General features: G+C 63.9%; 3 protein-coding genes and 1 pseudogene across 5 annotated transcripts in view; 1 reads left to right on the top strand and 3 right to left on the bottom strand.

The window, feature by feature from the left end:
• LOC149852950 (DLA class II histocompatibility antigen, DR-1 beta chain-like) overlaps positions 1-24,096 on the bottom strand; it is a 298,803-nt pseudogene that overhangs the window by 50,522 nt on the left and 224,185 nt on the right. The window lies entirely within an intron of this gene.
• On the top strand, positions 27-5,998 carry VPS52 (VPS52 subunit of GARP complex). 2 transcript variants are annotated; one of them, XM_090029004.1, is made up of 20 exons: positions 27-154; positions 413-503; positions 598-650; positions 730-805; positions 1,083-1,150; positions 1,570-1,745; positions 1,829-1,979; positions 2,203-2,303; positions 2,417-2,549; positions 2,767-2,824; positions 2,925-3,052; positions 3,162-3,317; positions 3,424-3,542; positions 3,903-4,026; positions 4,203-4,298; positions 4,476-4,583; positions 4,765-4,830; positions 4,945-5,056; positions 5,423-5,541; positions 5,647-5,998. In XM_090029004.1, exons 1-20 carry the CDS (start codon positions 53-55, stop codon positions 5,791-5,793), a joined length of 2,184 nt encoding a protein of 727 aa, XP_089885130.1. In that variant the 5' UTR covers positions 27-52; the 3' UTR covers positions 5,794-5,998. The 2 variants fall into 2 exon arrangements, with proteins under 2 accessions (XP_089885130.1, XP_089885129.1); XM_090029003.1 differs by having other exon boundaries at positions 28-154; positions 2,925-3,058.
• On the bottom strand, positions 13,578-16,639 carry RING1 (ring finger protein 1). The gene is made up of 7 exons (XM_090029015.1): positions 16,498-16,639; positions 16,270-16,374; positions 16,023-16,183; positions 15,645-15,860; positions 14,702-15,007; positions 14,241-14,409; positions 13,578-14,110 (listed from the first exon to the last, which is right to left on the bottom strand). Exons 2-7 carry the CDS (start codon positions 16,345-16,347, stop codon positions 14,009-14,011), a joined length of 1,032 nt encoding a protein of 343 aa, XP_089885141.1. The 5' UTR covers positions 16,348-16,374; positions 16,498-16,639; the 3' UTR covers positions 13,578-14,008.
• On the bottom strand, positions 21,682-24,026 carry HSD17B8 (hydroxysteroid 17-beta dehydrogenase 8). The gene is made up of 9 exons (XM_090029018.1): positions 23,844-24,026; positions 23,544-23,746; positions 22,993-23,109; positions 22,825-22,920; positions 22,564-22,649; positions 22,386-22,470; positions 22,250-22,292; positions 22,003-22,077; positions 21,682-21,925 (listed from the first exon to the last, which is right to left on the bottom strand). Exons 1-9 carry the CDS (start codon positions 23,887-23,889, stop codon positions 21,909-21,911), a joined length of 768 nt encoding a protein of 255 aa, XP_089885144.1. The 5' UTR covers positions 23,890-24,026; the 3' UTR covers positions 21,682-21,908.

Genomic DNA, 24,096 nt, shown 5'->3' with positions numbered 1-24,096 from the left:
ACCTGCCCGGTGCTTTCTGGGAGATGTAGTTCGGCCGAGGGCCGGGCCGGAAATGCTCCCGCGGCCGGCGCGGGGCGGGGCGGCCATGGCGGCACTGCGGCCCGCGGAGGAGCTGGGGCTGCGGGCGGGCGACATGGAGGAGGAGGAGGGCGCGGTGAGGCTCCCCCGCGACCTCTGACCCCAGCTCTCCCCCTGCCTTTGCTCACGTCACCTGTGAGCCCCGACCCTTCTCCCGAGTCATTTCGTGTGACCTTTGACCCTCCGCCCCGCATGATCCCGGCCCGGGACAGCCCCGTGCAGCTGGGGACGGGGGTCCCCTACCTCCGCGGGCCCTTGCTGCGGCCCAGCGCTTCGGGCTGGCTGCCCCTCGCCGGGCGCCCCGGCCCGGCCTGAACCGCCTCCCCCCGTGCAGCCCCCGGGGCGCGGAGAGGAGCAGCCGCTGCAGCTGAACCTGGGGGACCTGGACCTCACCTCGGACGAGTTCATCCTGGACGAAGTGGACAGTGCGTGGGGGCCGCGGGGGCGCCGGGAGTGAGAGGGGGAGGGGGAGGGGAGGGGAGGGGGTGGCCAGCGCTGACGCCCACTCCTCACCCCCAGTTCACATCCAAGCCAACCTGGAGGACGCCCTGGTGCAGGAGGCGTTGAAGACGGTAAGCTGCCACCGCCTCCCTTCCTGTTCCCTGGCCGAGGGGCGCCCCGCTAGCATGTGTGACCCCCTCCCCTGCGCAGGGCGTGGACCTCCGGCAATACTCCAAGCAGGTGGAGCTGGAGCTGCAGCAGATTGAACATGCCTCCATCCGGGACTGTATCCTTGAGGAGAGGCGCAGATGCCCTCAACGACCCTCTGAGCCGAGCGTGAAGGGGGTGGGGGAGGACTTCCTCACCCCCGCCCCGGGGAGTTTGGGGTGGGGTCTTCTGTGCCCCTTCGCAATCCCCAACTCTGCAGACGGGGGGCTCCACCTGGAGGGAGGGGAGTGCCCCGCAGTGGCTCAGGTACCCCACCCCCTGTGTCTCGAGGCTGGCTTTCCAGTCCTGCCCTCCCCCCCTTGTTGGTTTCCTGAATGACCCTGATCATCCCACAGACATCAAAGAGAGCAAGAACATTGCCTCCCTCCACAACCAGATCACTGCCTGTGACACCATCTTGGAGGTGAGACCCCCCCCCACCCCTCCCCAGCCTCCCATCGAGCAGAGCCCCCTCAGCCCCTGTCGCTCTCTGCAGCCCCACCCGGAAAGGGGCCTACTGCACCCACCCCTGACAGCTTCATAGGCACTGGCAACACTGCTTCTCCAGGGGTGAAACATCCGCTTTCTCTTTTCCCTCTCACAAATTGAACGTTATAGTGGGCGGCTGCAGGGGTGGGATGGGCAGGGAAGTGGGAACAGCTTACCTTCCCTTTGCTCCTGGTCGTTTTGTGGTGGGGGTGAAGACTGGCAGGATGCCCGCTGTGTGTGTGTGTGTGTGTGTGTGTCTGCTGCAGGTAGATGGTTTCTGCCCCAGTGGGGATGGGGGGTGGGTTACAAGGGTCCGGCCCCTCTGACACTTGCTCTTCTGACCTCCTGGCCCAGCGCATGGAGCAGATGCTGAGCACTTTCCAGTGCGACCTGAGTAGCATCAGCTCGGAGATCCAGACACTGCAGGAGCAGTCAGTGGCTATGAACCTGCGCCTCAAGAACCGCCAGGCTGTGCGCAGCCAGCTCAGCCAGCTGGTCGACGAGCTTGTTGTGCCCGCCAGCATGATCAGGTGCGGGGGCCTGGGGCAGTCCAGGGGCTGGGGGAGGGAAGTGTCTTCTGGGCTGCCCTTTCACGACTCTCTCCCACCTCCAGTACCATCCTGGAGGCGCCGGTAACGGAGCAGGAGTTCCTAGAGCAGCTGCACGAGCTCAACAACAAGATCAACTACGTGAAGGAGCAGGCCTTCCGCGAGACAATGGCCTGCGCTGATGTGCAGCACGTGCTGGAGAAGCTCAAGGTCAAGGTAAGGGTCCATCCTCCCTCTCCCTCTCCCTCTCCCTTCCCGTAGGCTTAAAGGCTGGGGAGAAGCATTCCCTGGAGGTCAGGGGTCTTCCCCATCCTTTTCTGAATGTTCATTTTTGCCTGGAGGGGATGTGGACTTGCCTCTTCTCCCTGCTTATGCGGGGTCTCCAGCAGCCTCATGGTGCCCAGTGGCTCCCATGACATCTCTCTGCTGCCCTGAGCAGGCAGTGACCAAGATCCGGGAGTTCATCCTGCAGAAAATCTACTCCTTCCGCAAGCCCATGACCAACTACCAGATTCCCCAGAACGCTCTGCTCAAGTACAGGTGAGCTGGGGGCAGGGGACCTTCCAGCATCCTCCTCAGCGTGGGGCAGCAGTGGGGCAGGCTCCTGGAGGCTCACAGACCCGATTTCCCGCCCCCCACCTCATGTCTTCCAGGTTCTTCTACCAGTTCTTGCTAGGGAATGAGCGGGCGGTGGCACAGGAGTTGCGGGAGCAGTACGTGGAGACCATGAGCAAGATCTACCTGTCCTACTTCAAGTCCTACACCAGCCGTCTCATGAAGATCCAGGTCGGGACACACTGCTGGGGGGTGCAGGGCCCCCAGCCCAGGCAGGAACATAGCGGGGGGGCATGGTGGGGACTCAGTGGGATGACTGGGCTAGGCTCCCCCATGCCACAAGCGAGGGGCAACAGCGCGGCCCCGTGGTGGTGAACATCCCTGGCTGCCTGTCTGTCCTGTGGGATGAGGCTGGGGTCCTGGTGCTGACTGTCTGTCTGTGCTGCAGTATGAAGAGGTGGCCGACAAGGATGACCTGATGGGTGTGGAGGACACGGCGAAAAAGGATATCCTGCTGCCCCCGGGCACAGGGCGGGAGGCAGGGAGGTGCCGCGTGGGGGGAGGAGCAGCAACTCCCTGGTGTTCCCCTTGACTCGTGAGCCCCACGCTTCTTCTCCAAGCCGTCGCTGAAGAATCGCAACACCATCTTCACGCTGGGCAATCGGGGCAGCGTCATCGGGGCGGCCGAGCTGGAGGGGCCCATCATCGTGCCCCACACGGCCCAGAAGAGTGATGTCCGTGTGAGCAGGGGTGGGGGAGGGCAGGGGTCACCGCCAGGGGGTCCCCCAGACCCTTGACAGGGAGGGTTCAGGGTTCACTTCCTCTGCTTCGCCCACGTTGCAGTACCCCTTCGAGTCGCTGTTCCGCAGCCAGCACTACGCCCTGCTGGACAACAGCTGCCGCGAGTACCTCTTCCTCTGCGACTTCTTCATGGTGACGGGGCCCAGCGCCCAAGAGCTCTTCAACACTGTCATGGGCAAGACCCTTGCCATGTTCCTGGTGTGTGGGGGGGGGTTACAGGAGGCTGGAGCTGTGGCTGGGGTCTGTTGCTGGGGCAGGGGGCATGGTGCGGGGGGGCCGCATCCTTACCTGCTGCCTTCCCCAGAAACACATGGATGCCTACGTGTGCGACTGCTACGACAGCATCGCTGTCTTCCTGTGCATCCACATCGTCCTGCGCTTCAAGGCCATCATGGCCAAGCGCAACATCCCGGCTGTTGACAAGTGAGTGTCTGGGGACATGTCCCACACTGCGAGCCCACTGCTGCCAGCCCTTATTCCACCCCCTTCTGGCTGTATCAGGGCACAGACACCTGGCTGCTAGCACGTATGAGCAGGAGAAAGCCCCCTCCTGCACAGTGCCTCTGAGCACCAGGAGTGTTATCAGTAGGGAGCAGAGTGAACAGACCTGAGGAGTCGTGGTTCCCCTTGCTCTAAACCACTAGACACTGCTTCTATTTCCAAACTAAGATGGACCCCAGTAGTCCTGGGTCCCAAGCCCCCACTGCTTTGCTTGTACCCACTGGGACCCCACCCTCATCCGTGAGCTGGAATCTGGTGTCTGACCACGTCCCCCTCTGGTAGGTACTGGGACACGCTGCTGGAGATCCTGTGGCCGCGCTTTGAGTACATCCTGGAGCTGAACATCCAGAGCATCCAGAACATGGACCCCCAGAAGCTGGGCTTCCTCGACACACGCCCCCACTATGTAAGGGCCTCGGGGTAGGGGCTGGGGTCTGTGCAGCCTGTGGGGTGGAAGAGGGAGGCTTTGCCTGTGGTGTACTGGGCGCACTCCTGCTGTGTAGGTGCAAGGGTCTTGAGGCTTTGCCGGGGGTTCGGAGGGTGCAGGGAACCCTGCAGTGCCCTGACCCTGCTCCCCTCCAGATCACGCGGCGCTACGCAGAGTTCTCCTCCGCCATTGTCAGCATCAACCAGACCTTCCCCAATGAGCGGACCCACGCCCTGCTGGGGCAGCTGCAGGTATGGGGCGGGCAGGGGTGGCAAGCGCAGCACTGAGCAGAGCCTTGCAGCGGGCGGGGGAGCTGGTGGCAGGTCCCTCCTCCACAGACAGGCTGGGCGTGCCGGTGGAGAGGACCCCGGCATCTGGGGGAGGCGGGTCCTGCCCTGCTGATGCCCAGGCACCTGTCCCCTACCCAGGTGGAGGTGGAGAACTTTGTGCTGCGGGTGGCGGCAGAGTTCTCGTCACGCAAGGAGCAGCTTATCTTTCTCATCAACAACTATGACATGATGCTGAGTGTCCTTATGGTAACACCCCCCACATGCTCTCGTGGGAGTGACCCCCAACCCCCTGCTCCCCAGCCAAATAGACCCCTTGCCTATACAGTGCATCAGGGCTGTCCCTCCCCCCCCCCCCCCCCCCCCCCCCCCACCCCCCGGCAGTGCCCTGGGGGTCTGAGGTTGCAGTGGATCCCTGCTCTCTTTGCAGGAGCGGGCAGTGGAGGAAAGCAAGGAGGTAGAGGGCTTCCAGCAGCTACTTTCAGCCCGGACTCAGGTGAGACCTTGTAGCCTGCCCCTCCCTGGGGGCATTGTGGGGCTGGGGCATCCAGGCTGTCTGTCTTCTCTGCGGGCCTTCACAGTGTCTCTGCACCCTGCGCCCTCCCCGCAGGAGTTCATTGAGGAGATCCTGTCACCCCCCTTTGGTGGGATGATCGCCTTCGTCAAGGAGTCAGAGGCTCTCATCGAGAAGGGGCAGCTGGACCGGCTCCGTGGGGAGGAGGGTATGGAGAAGGGACCCTGCTCCAGCCCCTGCCCGCAGCCCAACTCTCACCCCTGCCCCTGGCGTACGATGAGCCTAGAACCCCCACACCCCGCTGACTCTCAGCTACACCAGCAGGTGTGGGATTTGCTGGGCTCCCCTGAGCCCTGATGCCCCCATACCTTGCATCCTGTTACTGCACAGCAAGGACAAGGGGAGGTTAGGTGAGACCTACTCCTCTGTCAGCTCACATCCAGCCACACAGCACAGTGGGCCAGGTCAGTCTGGCCTGTCCCTGCCCTGGCTGTGTCTCCCATGCAGGGGCTGTGGGGGAATCTCAGGGTGCCCCCTGGCCTGGGCCCTGACCCCTGGTGCCATCTGCCCCCAGCCCGCGTGACCCAGCTGGTGCGGGGCTTCGCTAGCACGTGGAAGACCTCTGTGGAGTCCCTGAGCCAGGACGTCATGAGATCTTTCAGCAACTTCAAGAACGGCACCAGCATTATTCAGGTGGGGCATGAGGCAGCCTTCCCTGGCTGGGGGGCACCAGGGTCGGGGGGAGACTGGGAGGAGGCGGTGCGAGCCCTGACCCCGTGCTGACGTGTCTCCCTGCAGGGGGCGCTCACGCAGCTGATCCAGTACTACCACCGCTTCCACAAGGTGCTGTCACAGCCTCCCCTGCGTGCCCTGCCCGCCCGCGCCGACCTCATCAACATCCACCACCTCATGGTTGAGCTGAAGAAACACAAGCCCAACTTCTAGGGCCCCCGGCCCAGCGCAGCGCCTGCAGGGCAGGGCAGCTGTTCCCAGCACAGGTGGGACCAGCTCTGGCCGCCCGCCCCATGGCAGGGGTGGGGAGGTGCCGCAGGGATGGACTCTGTGTTGTTCCCCCTCCCCATACTCCGGTGTTTGTACATGACAGTCTGGTTTTGTCAGGTAACAATAAACTCCCTCATGGCATCAGCAACCTCTGGTGCTCTGTCTGGGATCCGTGGGGGCAGCGGGGCACTGAGCACAAGCGAGGGTGGGGACAGTGGTGCCGTGGACCTACCTGCTGTAGAATGAATTGCTGGGGCCCCAGTTCAAACCAGGAGGGCCCCTCTCCCCTTCCCTATGCACCTGATACCCTTTCCTCCCCGGCGCTGGGGAGCCAGGACTCCTGGGTTCTTCTCAGCTCAGAGGGGAGTGGGGGGCCAGCGCGTGCATCATGCTTTCCATTTCAGCCCGAGTCCCAGCTGGGTGGGCAGCGGATACACAGGACACTGTAGTTCTAGGTCCACTTGAAAAGGAGTGGAAGAGTCAGATGACTTCAGCTGGGGGCAGGTAAGGGGCTTGCTCAGAGCCCCAGACCATGCCACTCGGAGGTGCTGACCCATCCACCTCAGCAGAGAGGGGCTGAGGCATCGCCTGGGTCCTAGGGGAAGAACTGACTGTAGCAATGAGCTGTGGGGCACTGGGCTTAAGTCTGGGGGCCAGTGTGGCCGACTTGTGTTTCTGTTGAAGGACAGTCCATGCCGCGAGGGAGGCAGCTGGAGTTTGACCTGACCAAAGCCAGCTCCTCCCTAGGCCTCTCCCATGTTTCTCTTTTGGTTTTTGAGGCTGCTGTGGTCCCAGATGAATGGGGTCTCAGAGGAGTACTCACACCTCTGTCTACTGCATGTACCCATCCAGCCTAGGATGCTGCTACCTAGCCTGGTTCCTAGACGCATCGCTCGGGCGCCTCAGCCTCATTCTGCAATCAGCCATGTCTCGGAGACAGCACAAGAGAGGGAGCTACTTGACATGCCCCCATCACTGCTGTGTAGCTGGTCCCTCAGTGCATGTGCTGTTGCACCTCACGCTGTTTCCAATGCTCCATCCAACACAATCTCCATTTTTCCATAGAATAGTCCAGCCCCCTTTTTTTGGCAAACCACCCCACATAGCATCACCCATGAATCTCATGGAGAACATGTCTCATCCCAGTACCAAGGCCACCAATGAAAGCATTAATCAGAATATGGTCCAGTGATGGATTCCCAAGGAACAGTCGCTCTCCAGACTGACGGGGATCACAGCTAGTCCAAGGCAGGAACAGCCCTGTCTACACTATCTCAGCTGAGGGACCATCTATCCCGTTGTTAAAATCCTCCCACAATGGACACTGTGCAACCTAACACTTCTGTGCCAGCACTGAGCCACCCTTGGTGTCAGGTCTTCCCTGATGCCCAGCCTAGATGCCCCTTGTTGCCAGTTCAAACCATTACTTCCTGGGTCCATAGAGAGCACCTCCAAGCTCTTTATTTGCAAATATCTAGCTGGTCAAATAAAGACATCAGCTCTTCCATCAGTTTTGATTACAAATTCTTTATGTATCTGCAGTGTTATCAAACCACCTTCCAGTCTCTTCTCCCAGGCTCACCATCGTAGTTCTTTTGGCCTTCCTGTGCAGGTCATGTCTGTCAGTCACTGTCGCTCTCCTGTCCTCGCCCCAATTTCCCCATGTTTCTCTTGTAGTGCAGTGCCCAGTACTCCAGGTGAGGCCTCACCCTTGCTGAGCAGGATGGGAGATCAATGCAAGCAACCCTCTTGGTAACGCAGGCCAGGAAGCTATCGGCTTTTGCAACGAGAGCATGCTACTGGCTCAGGTTTAGCTTGTGGTCCACTCTACTGCCCAGATCTTTGCCTGCGGTACCGTCATTTGCCTGCTCATGCATGAGGTTGTTCAGTCCTGAGTGTAGGTCTGTCCTTGTTGAGCACCCAGAGAGCCTCTTGGCCCATAGAAACAGATTATTTTCTGATGTGCTCCAGGCACCTCCAGATATTGGGATGAGGCCGACTGCTCTAGTTTCCCTGGTTTCTCATTTCCTTTTAAAAAGTTGGGCCCTTTTCCAGGCATCTGGGACCACACCCGGCCTCTGTGAATCCTCAAAAAGAACAGGCAGTGGCTCTGCAGTTATTTCAGCACACCTGTTGGGTACTCTAGGGTGCATCTTGTCCAGCCCTGCTGCCTTGAACGTGCCTGGCTTTCAAACAACTCCCACACCTGGCCCAACTCATCAGAGGCAAACTCCTTGCTGATCAACAGACTCCAACACACTAACAAAGGCTAAACGCACCTCCGCTGCCACCACAGTCAACACCCATCTCACCCCCCAAACCAGTCAGAGATGTCATCAGAATGCAGAAATCCCCCGTGTCTATCCCCGAGCAGGGCATCTATCACCCTACACGCCAAATGCCCGCGTGGAAGCAGCTAACCAAAGACTATGCCTCAAAATGAACTCTCACAAAAAATAGAGGCCGGTTGCATGCATGCAGGCAGGAGATCACCTTCCGCAGGACACGCGCTCCTTCCGACCTTCTTGTCCTCGTGCTCAAGTCACAGCATCATAGCAACCAAATCTCAGCTACTTTGTCCGCACCCCGCAGGTAACGAGGACCCTTTTCCCCTCTTGGCTGCTCTTCCATTAATTAGGTTCTCTCTTCTACTGCGCGTATCTGGCTTTGTAACTGCTCCCGATACCTCTTTGCTCCTGTTTTGCAGCCACTCCTGAAGCAGACTGTTTGCATTTACGTACAAACATACAACAGCAGCGTGTCGATATATCTGCTGCTTAGCTCTAGCTGTGTCTGCTTCTTTCCCAGACCTAAAGGAGGGCAGTCTATGCCCGAAAGCTACCATCTCTTCCACCAAGGTAGTTGGGTTCAATTTAAGATATCACCAAAAATACCCCTTGCCTCTCCTATGTCTTTAAACAGCTTGTTCTGAACTTCCCAGATTTTGAGGACGTACGGCCAGGGCACCCCGCATGGTCTGTAACGGAGCAAATCCTGTGTTCTTCCTGTTTTCACTGCAGCACCCTAATGCAAGCAAACATCCATTTCCCTGGCTGCGCTTTCTTCCCTGGGGGCAAGCGCCATTAGTTCAATGCCTGAGGAGGCAGCAGACCAGTCCTTAGGGAAGGATGCTTGCAGGGGGGAAAAAGCCTCCTAGCTTGTAATCCTAGATCCCCTGCCTGAGCTGAGGCCAGGCACCTCCTGCCCGGGTCCCTCAGTTTCCCCCTTGGGCCAAAGCAGGGATCCACCTGCTCAGGGGTGATAGCCTGCCAGGAACGGGGAAAGGCCAAGGTCACAGTGCGAGCTCAGCCCAGGGCAGGAGCAATCCACCCAAACCAGCACCGAGCCCAGGATGAACCAGGAGGTGCATTTAAGTGCTACATTTTGGGGGGAAGGGGAGGGAATAAACCCCATGGCGTAAGGCTTTTCACAAAGGCGGCAGCTGATACCTTCCAGTCCTCGGGAGCGACATTCCCCGTGTTTGGTCTGTCAACAGCTAACAGCAAATGCCTTTCTTTTGTAGCATTTATAGATTTGTAAGCTCGATTCCTGTTTTGTGCTTTAGCCTGTATAATTCAGAAGCTGCCTGCAGGTTCGTTGTTACGTGTAATGGGTTTGATCCCTCTCTAGCCATCAGGTCTGGCTACAGCACAGAGCCACCAAGTGCGCAGAGCCCCCGCGTGCCCCTCTGTGGGCAGGCGCTGGGCGTCTCAGCTGATCCACACTGTGGGCTAGCGGGATCACAGCCGTTAGGGGCTTGGGAGGCAGACAACATGCAAGAGGGGAAGCGGAGGCAGGCGGTAGGTCCGTGAGATCACGTTACCTTCCAGATCCTGGTGATGCTGGAAATGCCCCCCCGGAGCGGGGACGTCTACACCTGCCAGGTGGAGCACAGCAGCCTGCCGGCCCCGTCGCCGTGGGCTGGGGTAAGAGCTGGGGAGTCTGGGGCAGTCCTTGAGCCCCTCGGGAATGTGCCCTGCTCCAGGCAGCACCTCCGGGGCTGGCTTGGGGCAGAGGGCAGGGGTGGGAAACCAGGACGGAAACGCAGGGGCTCTAGGGCCAGATGCCCCGGGTGGCTGGAAGGCAGCGAGTGACCAGCAGAGAGGGGGACCCTGTCTTCAAGGGGTGGCCTTGCACGCGGGGCTGGGCCCGTCCGCGAGCCGCAGGGGAAGTTCAGGGCTTCCAGCTCCCTCTTTCCTGTACAAGGCAGAAGTGTCAAAAAGCTGGAAGTGGGCCCGCTGGCCCGGGCCCGGCTAGGGCCGCCCTCGGCAAGGCACCCCGGGCGCCTCCGTGCTCCGACCTGCACGGGGCCGCGAAACTGTCACTTCCCACAAGCCCCGGGCACGAAGCGCCCCCCCCGCTGTGCCAGTCTAGCCGCCTAGGACAAAACAAGCGAGGGGGGGCCGCCGAGTCTGCCCTGCGGAGGCGAGCTGCATCAGCCGGGCTGAGCATCTCCACTTCCACCGCGGCTTAAACACCGACCACGCTGGGATCAACTACTGTCCGCGCTGCAGACCCCCGTCTGCACGGGGCCGGCTCCCCGCGAACTGCCCTGTACAGAACCCCCTGGACCCCCGGCCCCCGAGACAAGGCCACCGCGGACGTGGTCTGGGAGCTGCTCGGAGGAGCCGGCGCAGGCCCGCTCGCCAGCCCGAAACCCGCCTCAGCCCTGCCACCTCTATTTACCACCTGTACTGATCGCCGGCCTGCCCGGCCCTCCCCCATTGACTGCCTCAACTTGCATTTTCACCGGCTGCCATCCTCGCCTACTGCTTTCTATCGTCTCCCAGCGAGGAAGAGCACAGACCGATCGCAGGCTTCGCCAGCCTGTCAAACCGTGTGCGTACCCAAAAACTTGCAAAAAAGAGAACGCTTCCAGCTATGTTCGTTGTTCTAATAAAAGCCGAGAGATTTCCCCAAAGGGCCTCGCTTGCCTTTACCCAACAAAGACACCCCAGCAGAGAGGCGGACTGCACCTTTGAGTGAGCCTCACAAACACGCCTTTGGCAATACAGACCGCCACCCCCCTCCTCCCCAGACCGCTCTGCCTTGGCTGTCGCATACTGGAGCCCATGAGAAGGACAATTAGACAATTGAGGGTTTTAACTGAAAAAAAGATCAGACCCTGAGAGAAATATTCCCAACTCCCTGCCTTCAAGAAACCCCCAGCCCTGGCCCAACTCATCATCAGGAGCAAGCTCCCCTCCCTCCCAGCAGCCCCAAATGCAAGAGTCAATGCAAAGGCCCTGCCAGGCCATGTCCAGCACAGACAGCACCTCTCCTAACACAGCTCGCAGCGTCCCCGGATCCCGCGCGCCACAGGACCCGCGGTCCCTCAGTCAGCGTCCTGCTGCCCTCACGGAAACTATGTGGGTGGAAACAAATGGGACGGATGAACTCTGTGGATAAAACCCATAAAAGATGGAAAGGACAGAGATGCACAAACAGCGGTAGGAGCTCATTTGCTATTCCCTCTCTATCCTCACAATCCTCGTGCTCAAAGGGGATTTACAGACCACTCCCAGAATATGGGCCTGGGAACAGAAATTCATCACCCTACTGGGCTGTAAAAAAGAATCAGGACTCAATACATGGTTTTACGGCCCATGGCAGAGTAGACGTGCACCTTATAGACCCCTAGGTAAGAAACATACGGAGCACACGCTTCTTAGCTCAAGTTCACTTCATCGGATGCTGATGACGCTCACGAAAGCTCGCCGATTCAATGAGCCGTTCTACTGCACCTCTTGTCCCGATAACTGCTCCAGCTCCTAGCGCCCAGTCCTCCTCCATCTCTCCCTCCAAGCAGAGCATGTGGATTTGCAGGGAAGCTGCCCGCCGATACAGAGGCAGTTGCCTGAGCCGTGTTTCTCACACTACTTGATGCCCGATGGCTCGGTCAAGAGCTCCCCCAAGTACACGGCTAGCCCAGTAAGACAGCACTACAAATCCATGCGTTGCCCAGACCAACACGGTGACACGGTATTAAAAATCCAACCCAGCGTCCACAGGACCCCCGCCATAACAAGCCCTGGTGACCACAGACCTCTGGGCACTATGGGCATCATGTACCATGATGGCATGGCTCACAGGGACCCACAACAAACCAGCATGCACCTACTTTTTGGCTGGGATGATCTAGTTGGGGGTGGACTAGATGACCTCGAGGCTCCTTCCAACCCTAACTTTCTAGGACTTTAGACAACCCCCCTGCTGTGAGCTGGGGTTTTTGCAGGCCCCTGGTGGCCCTACTCCAGCACCCAGAAGCTGAGATGCAAGCCTGCATTCGTGTGGTGGGGATGAGCACCAGCCCCTACCCCTCGTGCCTGTGGGGTGCGGTGGGAAGCCCCAACCCTGAGGTGTCAGGGCAGAGGGCAGGGGTCCTTCTCCAAGGGCAGCAGTGGGTGAGGCAGGGGTGGGCCTGGGGTTCCTGCTGGGGCCTCCTAGCAGCACCCCGGTGCCTGGGGGGCCTCCTCCATGACACAAAGCAACCCACTACTCTGCTCTTGCTCCCCCACGATGCATGCCCTGCCCTGGGAATGGGTCTAGAGTGGGGGGCTGTGAGTGCATGGTGGGGGGGAAGGAGCCTGGGCTCTGGGTGGGGGAGGGCTATGGGGAGATGCCTGTGTGCGGGGGCAGGGGAACACCACCTCACAATCCCTGGGGAGTGTCCCCCCCCCCAAGACTTGGGGGCACAATGGGGGGGGTCCCTGGCGCCAGGCTGAGGTACCCCTCCACCCCTTCAACATTTGCTCCTTCTGCAGTATCCCCTCAAATGCCCCCCCCAGGTGTCACCAAGGCTCCCCCGGCCCCTCTGCCCAGGGGAGCCCCCCTTAAGTTAGCTCCAGCCCCAGGTGACCATTAGGCCCCACCACCTCAGGTAGCCATTAGGGTTAGCCCCACCCCAGGTGACCAATTAGCGTAGCTCCATAGTCCATTGAGGTCCCTTCAGACCCTAGCATCTCATCCCACCTGCTCAGGGGGCCATTTCCAGCCCCTCCCCCCAACCGCCATCCCAGCCTTGCAGCCCCTCCCCAACCCATGCTGCCACCCCCTCGTGCCCATCCCCCCCGTGTCTCATTCGTGCACACCTGTGGTCACACCACAGCCCTGCATAGCAACTGGTGCATCCGGGGGCATCTCCCCATCGAGGGCAGGGCCCAACCCCATGGACCACATCACCCACGTGCTGCGGTTGCCCTGACAAATGGGCCCCTAAGGGTGGGGTGGAGGGGTCTCAGTCGGACAGCCCTTGGTGAGAGCAGCCAGGGAAGCAGGGCAGGCAGTCGTGCTTGTGCTGGGCAACCCCAGATGCTCTCCCTCTCCGTGCCTGGGGCTCTGCTGCTGATGCCAGCAGAGACGAAGAAGCTGCAGCGGGGACTGTAGGACCTCCCAGGGTCATGGCAGGTCAGGCCGGATCCACCCGAGGCCTGGTCCAGGCCTGCGGTCAGACCGATGGCAGAGCGGTACGTGCCAGCTCGCCAGGGAAGGTGGCAGGTTCTGCTGGACACCTCGCTCTCCTTGGAGGGCAAGCTACACCCCCAGCACCGAGAAGAGGGCACGGCTGCAGGGGTGTTTAATAGATTAATGCTTTGGGGAGCGAGGACCTCCGCTTCGGGGGTGGCAGTCCGGACACCTGGGTTCTACCCCCAGATGCCCCCTCTCCCCATCCCCCAGTGCCCCTCTGCTCCACACTTCCTCCAAGCAAGAAGCTCAAACTCTGGTGCTTCAAAGAGACCAAAATGCCTTAATGAATCCCACACCGCGAACAGCAAAACCACTTAGAAAAAGCCCACCCCTCTCCCTTGATTCCTGGCAGTAGGGACCCTCTCCCGGTGCTAAGGGGGGGAGGATAAAGCAGCGGGTGGCACCCATCTGGGATGTGCTGGGGTGGGGGGTGGGGTCTGTGCTCAAGTCACTGGGAGCCGAAGGCAAAGAGGGGCATCCCCCGCATGGCCCCAGCGAGGGGCGGGACAGGAGTCTTTGTCCAGGGGGCAGCACCCCCTGCCCTGGGTGGGTGTTGGAGGAGGGGAGGGCTCCCCATCTCATGGGGGACCCTGCCTCTGCCCTCCCCAGCAGCTCCAGCATCTGTAGAAAAGGAGATGCAGCAGTGGGGCAGAGGCAGGACCGCCTTGCCATCCCGGCTGAGGGGAACCCCCTACTTCTGTTCCTTGGTGGGGGCGTAGTACAGCTCCAGGGGCTTGCTGACCTTCCAGTACTTCTCGTTCACCAGCTCCAGGGTGAGGGAGCCGTTCAGGGTCTGGGCACGAGAGGGAGAGAGAGGAAAGGGGCATGTGAGGGGGTAGGGGCAGCCCCCGCTGAACGTCCCTGCAGCTCAGCACCCCGTCGTGCGACAGGCAGCCTGGACACCCCCAGCCCCCGCTTCGTACCGTGAAGGCCCCCCCTGGGGTGGTGATGTAGATCGTGTACTGCTTCTCGCTCACGTCCTCCAGGCCGGGGGCCTCGGGCCCTGGCGCCGGCGTCTCCTCCAGCGCAATGCGCAGGGCCAGGTACTTGGAGAGGTGGTCGACTGTGGCATTGGCCGTCGTCTTCACGTACCTGCCGGGCACAGGGGCGGGCTGTCAACCACAGGCTCTCGTGGGGGTAAAGCTCGTGGCGGGGCATCAGGCAGAGGACTGGGCAGAGCTGGTGGGTGAGTGTCGCAGCCCCCCGCCTCCAGCGCGGCGGATGAGGGCTCCATTGCAGGGAGTGCTGCACCCTGCTCACCACGGCTGGGAGCCAGCACGCCTGGGGTCCCCCTCCCACACCAGCAGAGATGGGCACACTTTAGGGGAAGAGGAAGGCATAGCGAAGGTCCGATGTGGGGGGCCGGGGGTGCCTCCCCCCTCACCTGGTCTGGGAGTATTCGCCCTTCTCCACCAGCAGCGGGTGGGGCCGGAAGACCAGCTCAATCTCACTGCTGCCTGGCTCGGCGCCCGGCTCAGGGCTGCCGCGGCCCCCGCCCTCGTGGGACGTCTCGGGGTCGGGGTCTGGCCCAGAGTCGTCGGAAGCGCGGGAGCGCTTGCGGCTGGGCCCTGCCTCCGGGTGGCTGGGGGCCGAGGCGTTGCTCAGGTGCGAGCGGCTGTCGCAGTTGTCCTCCCCGCCGCTGAACGTGGTGTTGTCCGACTCCTGGTGTAGCTTTCGCACCCGCTGGGCCCTGCGGGGTGCAACGGAGGGGGTCATGCCAGGGCAGGGCGGAGACAGCGCCCAGGGAAGCTGCCAAGCAGGGTGGGGGGTGCAGAGAGACTTGCAGGCCGGGGGGAGCCAACCTTGAGGATCCCTCATGCCAACCTTTGCTGTGAAGGCAACGTGGAGACGTCATGGCCCCAAGCCAGCAGCTCTGAAATCAGTCTAGGGCAAGACCCCAGGAGGGGGAAGAGGTGGTGGGGAGGGCACCCCAGGGATGGCCGGGTATGAAACCCCGGGAGCTGCACCCCCAGTGCTGCGCAGACGGCCATCCCCGCTGTTTCACGACGATAGGGCCTGTGCCAGCTACTCCTGCCCGCTCCCCGCCCTACCCGGGGGACCAGCTGCTCCTGTCCCTGGGACCCCAGCGGAGGCAGGGTGTGTCCCCTTGCAGGAGACAGCCCTCTCTAGTGTAATGCTACGGGGCCCCCCCAAATCAGCCCATCTGCCAGGGCTGTCATTAGAGCCCAGGGTCGGCATCTGGGAGCTTCGGCTCCATCAGGGACAGGTGAAAACTCCAGCCCTTTTAGCACAGGGAGCCGCAGAGGAGCAAGCTGGGACACCCCAGGTCGGGAAGCGTGGCACCAGGACCACCCCCACCCCTGCACCTGTGCATGGCTTGCATCTTGAGACCCTCCTCGATGCTGCTGCTGAGAGCCTGCTGGTTGTGCAGGCGGCTGAGCTTGGCCAGCACCCGGTCCTGGTGGGCCTCGTACTCGTCCCGGCTCGGGTAGATCTTGGAGATGAGGGCGTCGAAGTTGGGGTCTGGCCGCAGCGAGCGCTTCGACACCAGCTTCTTTCGGCACGTCGGGCACTCCTTGTTCCTGCCGGGGGGGCGACCTGCCGCTGGGTGGGACGCCTTACCGCGCGCCCCTTGGACTGCCCCTGCCCAGGGCATGCCCCGCTCCCCCCGCCCGCCCGCCCGCCCGCAGGGCCCCCGCGGGTGGGACGCCTCGCTGCCCCAGCCGGCCCTGGCCCGGCGGTACCCGCTGCGCAGGGCAGTGACGATGCAGTCGGAGCAGAAGCGGTGCAGACACTCCTTGGTGGTCATGGTGTTCTTCAGCATGTCCAGGCAGATGGGGCACATCAGCTCGCTGTGCAGGCTGCGCGGGGACACCGCGATCTCCGTCCCGTCCATGATGGCCTCCTGCGGGCACGGGCGGAGTCAGGGGCCCGGCCCCGCGCCCCGGCCCGGCCCCGCGCCCCCGGCCCCGCGCCCCGGCCCGGCCCCACCTGCGGCGTGCGGTGCAGCTCGTAGAGGCTCAGCTCCCACGTCTTGCTGGCGCTCTGGGCATTGGCCGGCGTGGCCATGGCGGCGCGGCGCGGCGCGGCTCCGGGCTGCGCGGGCGAGGCGCGGGGGTGAGACCGGCCGCACGCGGCGCCCCCGCCCCGCGCCGCCCCGCCCCGCGCCCCGCGCCGCCCCGCACCCCCCCCCCGGCCCGGCCCCCCCGGCCCGCTCACCGCGGCGGCGCACGCAGCGCCTCTGTTTTTTCCTCCCTTCCACTTTCTTAGGGGGTGGGGGGGAGGGAAAGGGGCAGGACCTGCCAGCGACCGCGACGTCACTTCCTTCCCCGCCCGCCCTATGACGTCAGGCGGTGCCCCCGCCGAGCCGCCGGTGACGTCACACCCAGGCCACGCCCCCGGCACCCTTTTCCCCTCGCTGCCAGAGCGGGGCCGAGGAAGGGGGACACCCCCCGCCACGCGTACCCGTCATCCCCCTACGTCACCCCCACGTCCCCCCCTCCCTGAAGTGGGGGCTGGCGCCGCGGGGCCCCCGCGCGGGCGGGGCGGGGCGGGGCCGGGGCTCAGGGAGCGCGGGCTGGGCCGGGGGCCGGGGGCCGCGGTGGGGCATCGCGCCGGGGGTCAGGGTGGGGCAGTGCGCCGGGGGCCGGGGGTCATGGGTCGCGGTGGGGCATCGCTCCGGGGGCCGTGGGTCGCGGTGGGGCATCGGGCCGGGGGTCAGGGTGGGGCAGTGCGCCGGGGGTCGTGAGTCGCGGTTGGGCATCGCGCCGGGGGCCGGGGGTCATAGTGGGGTATCGGGCCGGGGGCCGTGGGTCGCGGTGGGGCATCGCGCCAGGGGCCGGGGGTCAGGGTGGGGCAGTGCGCCGGGGGTCGTGAGTCGCGGTTGGGCATCGCGCCGGGGGCCGGGGGTCAGGGTGGGGTATCGGGCCGGGGGCCGTGGGTCGCGGTGGGGCATCGCGCCAGGGGCCGGGGGTCAGGGTGGGGCAGTGCGCCGGGGGTCGTGAGTCGCGGTTGGGCATCGCGCCGGGGGCCGGGGGTCAGGGTGGGGTATCGGGCCGGGGGCCGTGGGTCGCGGTGGGGCATCGCGCCAGGGGCCGGGGGTCAGGGTGGGGCAGTGCGCCGGGGGTCGTGAGTCGCGGTTGGGCATCGCGCCGGGGGCCGGGGGTCAGGGTGGGGCAGTGCGCTGGGGGCCGGGGGTCGTAGTGGGGTATCGGGCCGGGGGTCACGGGTCGCGGTGGGGCATCGCGCCGGGGGCCGGGGGCCGGGGGTCAGGGTGGGGCATCGGGCCGGGGGCCGGGGGTCATAGTGGGGTATCGGGCCGGGGGCCGTGGGTCGCGGTGGGGCATCGCGCCAGGGGCCGGGGGTCAGGGTGGGGCAGTGCGCCAGGGGTCGTGAGTCGCGGTTGGGCATCGCGCCGGGGGCCGGGGGTCAGGGTGGGGCAGTGCGCTGGGGGCCGGGGGTCGTAGTGGGGTATCGGGCCGGGGGTCACGGGTCGCGGTGGGGCATCGCGCCGGGGGCCGGGGGTCAGGGTGGGGCATCGGGCCGGGGGCCGGGGGTCATGGTGGGGCATCGGGCCGGGGGCCGTGGGTCGCGGTGGGGCATCGCGCCAGGGGCCGGGGGTCAGGGTGGGGCAGTGCGCCGGGGGCCGGGGGTCGTGGGTCGCGGTGGGGCATCGGGCCGGGGGTCGCGGTGGGGCATCGGGCCGGGGGCCGCGGTGGGGCATCGCGGTGGGGGCCGCGGTGGAAGTGGAGGGTTGCGTGTGGGGCTGTGCGTCACAGCGGGCGTTGCGCTGGGGTCACAGTGGGGGCATCGGCTAGGTGCTGGGGATGGGGGTGGGTTTGGGGGGGCCACCCTGGGCTAGGTCTTAGAGGTTGTGGGAGCCCTGGGCTGGTTGCTGGGGGCTGAGGGAGGCACTGGATGTGGGGGAGCCCAGGCTGGGTGTTGGGGTGCCATGGGTCACAGCGGGGGCACTGGGGGGCCCCATGGGGGCCGCTGGATGGCAGGGCTCAAAGCTGGGTATTGAGAGGCGTTGGTCATGGGAGGTGACCCCAGCGACCCACATCGCCCATGGGTGTGGGGGCCATGGGGTGCCAGCAGGGCAGGGGGGCCTGTGCCCCTCTCAGTGCGCCCCCCCTGTTCCTTTGCTGCTTTTCTCTGTGCGTGCGCGCGCGTGTGTGTGTGTGTGTGTGTGTGTGTGCGTGCGTGCGCGCGCGTGTGTGTGTAGGGGCGGGGGTGCTGCCGGCTGCCAACCAGGCCTCTGAATGGGGCCAGACCACACAGGCCGCCCCCTCCTGCCCCATTGTGCTCCCTGAAAGGGCCCAGGGGATTGTGGGGCAGGGAGGGGGGCAGCAGGGTGGGGGAGGAGCACTGTCTCGGCCTTGGCTTCCCCACCCCACATCCGCCCCGACCCCCCGCTCCATGCTCACACCTGTCATCCAGTGGAGGGTGGGGGGGGGGCTCCCTGCACTTGTACCCTACCCCTGGCGGCCAGTCAGCTCCTGGGAGTACACCCCATTACTTATGGGGAATTAGAGACCTGGGTGCCCCCCTCCCCACCATCCGTCAGGGCCTATGGAGAAAAGGGGGTCAGAGGTCAAGGGGGGCTGACAGCAGTAGGGTGCAGGGGTCTCCGCCAGGCGTCGGTGGGGAACGGCGGCTCCCGACGTCCACACTCAATTCTTGGGGCAGACACAAGAATTGCGTTTGGACAATCAGGACCCGGCGCTCACATATGAGGAGGCGTGCATGCACACAAGCACATGCTGCTGGCAGGCCATGTGTGTCGCGCAGTACGGGTCCAGGCGGCAGCCTTGCCCACAGAGGGCAAACCCACGTGGACACGTCCCGCACACGAGAGGAAACGCCGCTAGGCAATGAAACGCATATGACCCGTGCATGCACATACGTGGCACGGGGAACCACCGCAGGTACATAGGCAAGCCTTGACACATGCACGTGGATTCACAAATAAGTGAAGTCTTTGCACACAAGTTCAGCCATCCATTGGCTACATGTAGGGATTGACTTGTGTGAACTGGGCAACACACACGACCCTGAGTCTGTGGAGTCACGTGTGTGAAGTGCACGCTTCAAAAACATGGCAACTAGTACCAATTTGCACACGTGACCTGACCTGAAGCTCCAGGCATGCAGAGGATGGCACATGCAGAGAACTAAACGATACATATGAACTCGCACGCATTCTCTTTCAGGAAGTGTGAACTCACAGCTGCCCACGTAGATCCTGAGACAGGACACACACGGTCACACAGAAGTCAATGCCTCCCCCCACTTGCACTCACCTTACTTGTGCATAGATGCTGACTGGAGCCCGTGTGAACTCACTGTCCTTGTGAGCTCACACTTGTGCAACCTGATGAATGCTCATGAGAACAAGTGGAAACAAACCAGGACATGTGTGCACATACATATATGCATACATGTGAACTTACAGGTGCATGGGGCCTTACCGCACAGCTCATGTGCGCTCAAGTATGTGCGTCTTGGAGGACACACTCCCCAAGTCACCTGCGGCTTCCTCGTGCGCGCACACACACACACGTCTGCTGGGGACCTGGGACATGAGCTGGGAACAGCTCAGAAGAGCCCGGGGCAGGGGCTCCCTGGCTGTCTTCTTCCCCCCCTCCTCAACAACCCCCAGGGCAGGGGCTCCTCCCTCCCCCCAGAGCAACAGGTTAGATCTGACACACAAACACACAAGACACATGCTAGAACACACCAATGTGTGGCAACACCCAGGACACCTGACAACGCACACACCAGTGCAGAAGAACAGGCTAAATTCTGCGTGGTAACCCACAGACACATGTGAACACGTGCTGACACATGGGATGCCCAACAATGCTATTACATCTGCAAATACTAACACGCAGGTACCCCCCACCCTGCCACGTGCTCCCCTGCAAATACCCTACCCCCCACATGCTAACACATAGACACCTGCAAACACATATGTCCCCCTCAATCCCCAGTACGGTGACACATCAGGTGCCCCAACACACCCTACTTCCTGCACACTAACACACAGGATGCCAGCATGACAGCCTAACACACACCCACACGTATGCACCTCTAACACACACCTGGCACATGCATAGAACTGCTGACCCCACCCCCATCCCGATACAGACTGAACACACAGATGTGCACACACACAGGGACACGCGTGTGCTGAACCCGCCCCCACCCCCATGCCAGCACTGCACCTCCCCCCGCACACTCATAGGCAATCGCCTACGGGTTACCCCCAAGAAGTGGGGGGGGCACAGACAGCGGGAGCCATGGGCAGCGTAGGGCACAAAGAGCTGAGGCCTTGCAGGCATCCTGGTCTGTCTGTCCATCTGTCCGTCCATCTGTCCATCCAAGGCAGGTGTGGGGGGCAGCCCCAGATCACTCCTAAATGCCTTCCTCTGAGGTAAACGGGGGGCCTTCTGCCCCCTCCAGCCCCCCCACTCACTTCCCACCCCACCAGGCCCCATTTGCCCCCTATTGAACCTGAGCCCCCACCCCCAGCTCAACTCCTACAGCTCCGTGGCCCCCAGCCCCACTCCCTGACATCCCCAGTGCCCCATCTCCAAAGCCAGATGGAGGGGTGCAGCCTCGGTGGGGGGCCGGGACCCCCATCTCCAGCCGCTGGGGCCTCCGCGCTCCCTCCGTCCCAGGCGTGTGTGCAGACGGATAGATGGACGGGGGACGTGTCCCGGCCACCCCCACCCCGAGGGGCCGGGCCGCTGGGCCACAATAGCATAGAGGGGGAGGGGCGGGGACCCTCCACCGGCCTGAATAGGCCTGGGGGCCGCCCCCTCCCCCCCGTGGGGCACCGTGTGTGTCCTTCCCCTCCTCCCTGCCCCACTGTGTCTGGGGGGGCCACCCAGGGAGAGGAGGGGGACTGGCAGGACAGCGGGGTCCCCTGGACCCTAGAAGTGGGCCCCGATCCTGGCACACACAAGCACACGCGTGTGCGGGGGCCTTGCTTGGTTCCAAGGCAGCCGGCGGTGGGTGGGTGGGGGGGGGTGGGTCCCAGTGCCCCCGGCCCCTTTGTGTTCAGCGTTGCCCGTTGCCCCGAGAGATGGGGCTGTGAATGGCAGGCATCCCCCCGGCCCCCGCCCCTCTCCCGCTCCCATTATCCTGGCCCCTAATCCCCGGCCCCCCATGAACCCCCCCCTTCCCCAGCTGCCCCTTGCTGCTCATTAATGCGGCCACACGGCTGGGATTTGTCGCTGGGTGACAGTGGGGGCGGGGGGTGGGGAAACTGAGGCATGAAGCAGGTTGTGGGGGTGCTAAGGACTGAGACATCCGAGTTCCTAGTGCCGGAGAAAGAACCCAGGCGTCCAGGGTTGGGGGGGTGGCGGGAAAAAGAGAAAAATTCAGCCCGACACCGTCTTTCCAGGTACGATGACCGATTTATTATAGTGTGATGAGCCAGCAGGGCCCCCGGTGTCCCCCGCCCAGGCTGGGCTTGGGGGCAGGGAAGGCAGCTGCAGAGGCACTTGGGAAATGCTGGATGCCGCCCCCCAAGCTCCACCACCCGGGGGGCGGAGGCGGGAGCTCAGAGCAAAGGCTTCTGGGAACTGCTGGACCTCCCAGCAGCAGGGTAGGGGGCAGGTCCATCAGAGAAAGAGCCCCCCTGAAACAAGAGAGGGAGTGTGAAGCCCTGGGACAGGGCAGATAGACCCTGCCCCCCTTTACTGGCTCCCCCCCTACCTGTCACCTCCACGCTGGCCCCTGTGATGTAACGACTCTCCTCTGAGGCCAGGAAGGCGCAGACGTCAGCTACCTCTGGGTGGGGAGCAGGGCGGGGAGGGGATCAGAGGCAGCATCCATACACCGAGATTGCGCTCACAGGCCCCCCAGTCTGGGCGCACAGCCCCCAGCCCTCACTCACAACCACACATGCCCTTGGCCCAGCCCCTCCAATATTCCCCAGCGCCCCGATCCAGGTGCCTCTGACCTTCGGGGTCTCCGAGCCGTCCCATAGGCACCAGTGCTAATAACTGAGGATGGAAAGATGGGGGTCAGGGATATAGGTGCCCCTTTCTCCCCCTCCAGGGCACTGTTCACAGCAAAAGAGAGAGGGGCTGCAGTACCTTCTCCATCACTTTGGGGGGCACTTGCTCCGTCATGGGGGTGCGGATGAAGCCAGGCAGCACTACGTTGCAGCGGATCCCGTACCTGCGTGGTGGTGGGGGTATAGTGATGCGGTGGGTCTCACCCCATGCCTCTCCCGCCCCCCCAGCCTAGCTGGGCCATCTGGCTCCCCCGCACCTGGCCAGCTCCCTGGCAGCGGTCTTGGTCAGCCCCTCCACGCCTGCCTTGGACGCCACGTAGTTCACCTGCCCCAGGTTTCCTACCTGCCGGAGAGAGTTGGGTGGAAGGGAGGGTGTAAGGTTTGAGCCAAGGAACTGCTCAGAGGAAGCTTGCAGCACTGCACATCCATCCTCTCTGGGGCACTGCTGCTGGGAAGCTTGCAGTCCTGCTCTCTTCCCTAGCCCAGGACAGTGTCCCAGGGAAGCTCATGGCCCTCACCTTGCCCACGATGCTGCCCAGGTTGATGATGGAGCCACCAGGGGCACCGCTCTGCACCAGCGCCTGTGCCACGGCCTGCGTGACCAGGAAGGTGCCCTGGGGAGAGGCGGGGGGGTGTCACGTTGGGATCCCAGCTCCTGTCTCAGCCCCCCGCCCATCCATCTGTACCTTGAGGTTGACGGCAACGACCTCATCGAATGCGGCCTCTGTCTGCTTGAGCAGGAACTCGTCCCGGGTGATCCCAGCACAGTTCACACACACGGGGGGCACGGCCGAGAACCGGGCCTGCCGGATGCCTGGGTCAGGACACCTGGGTTCCCTCCAGGCGCTGCTGGGGGCGGGGGGCAGGAGAGCCCGGGTCTCTCCCCAGCTCGGCATGGGGGGCTGTAGCCCAGGGAGAAGGGACCTGGACGCCTGGGGTCGTTCCCAGGCCAGGGGGAGGCGGGGAAGTAGGATCCTGGATGCCCCAGGTCCCTCTTGGCTCCGGGAAGGGAGCGGGGCCTAGTGGTTCCAATGGGAGCCTGGAGGCCGGACACACGGGCCGGGGGCCCGGACCCCCCAGCTCTGAGGCGGGCGGGCGTGCAGACGCCTGGGCCCCCGGTGCTGGTGGCACGGGGCCAGGAACCCGGATGCCTGACCCTCCCCCCGCCGGCTCCGGAAAGGCGGTGGGGGCGGGGGGCGCGGCGGGACCAGGGGCCTGCACGCCCGGGCCGAGTTACCTGGACCCGGGCCAGGAGCTGGCCGACGCTGCGGGCGCAGGCGACGTCGACGCCGAAGGCCTCGTGCTCCTGGCCCGGCGCGGCCCGGGGCAGCCCCCGCGCGGTGCGCGCCGCCGCCGCCTCGTCGCGGTCCGCCACCGCCACGCGCGCGCCCTCGCGGGCCAGGCGGGCGCAGACCGCCGCGCCGATGCCGCCGCCCCCTCCTGCGCGGAGCGGAGCGGAGCGGGTCACGGGCCGCCGCCGCCCCCCGTCCCCTCCCCTCCCCTCCGCCCGCCCGCCACCCCCGGCCCCAGCCGCCACCTGTGACGAGCGCCAGGGCGGCGCGGAGGCGCAGCGGGGCGGCCATGGCGGGGTCGGGCCCGGAAGTGCGGGGCAGCGAGACGCGGCGCCTCGCGCCGGGTCACTCTGGCCGCCGCTCGCTGCTCGGTCCTCCGGGCCGGCGCGGGGCCCGGCCCAGCTCGGCTGCGGTGTTGACGGGGAGCGACGCGGGGCCGCAGGCAGGTCCCCCCCCCCCCGGACTGGGAGCAGAGCCGGAGCGGATCCTTTAATTCAT

This window comes from Crocodylus siamensis, chromosome 15, assembly GCF_052110815.1.
Source record: "Crocodylus siamensis isolate JL-2025a chromosome 15, ASM5211081v1, whole genome shotgun sequence".
Taxonomy (NCBI): Eukaryota; Metazoa; Chordata; order Crocodylia; family Crocodylidae; genus Crocodylus; species Crocodylus siamensis.
This window is presented reverse-complemented; position numbering and strand designations above follow the sequence as displayed.

Bases quoted from the DNA above. Each gene is read 5' to 3' on its own strand.
- VPS52 (XM_090029003.1), top strand. From the start codon at position 53: ATGCTCCCGCGGCCGGCGCGGGGCGGGGCGGCCATGGCGGCACTGCGG. The intron at 1,746-1,828 runs GTGCGGGGGCCT...TCCCACCTCCAG, and splicing joins GTGCCCGCCAGCATGATCAG to TACCATCCTGGAGGCGCCGG. The intron at 3,318-3,423 runs GTGTGTGGGGGG...TGCCTTCCCCAG, and splicing joins AGACCCTTGCCATGTTCCTG to AAACACATGGATGCCTACGT.
- RING1 (XM_090029015.1), bottom strand. From the start codon at position 16,347: ATGGCCACGCCGGCCAATGCCCAGAGCGCCAGCAAGACGTGGGAGCTG. The intron at 16,184-16,269 runs GTGGGGCCGGGC...CCGTGCCCGCAG, and splicing joins AGCTGCACCGCACGCCGCAG to GAGGCCATCATGGACGGGAC. The intron at 15,861-16,022 runs GTACCGCCGGGC...CCCCCCCGGCAG, and splicing joins GTCACTGCCCTGCGCAGCGG to GAACAAGGAGTGCCCGACGT.
- HSD17B8 (XM_090029018.1), bottom strand. From the start codon at position 23,889: ATGGCCGCCCCGCTGCGCCTCCGCGCCGCCCTGGCGCTCGTCACAG. The intron at 22,921-22,992 runs GTACAGATGGAT...GCCTCTCCCCAG, and splicing joins TCGTTGCCGTCAACCTCAAG to GGCACCTTCCTGGTCACGCA. The intron at 22,078-22,249 runs GTCAGAGGCACC...CTCCCCACCCAG, and splicing joins ACGGCTCGGAGACCCCGAAG to AGGTAGCTGACGTCTGCGCC.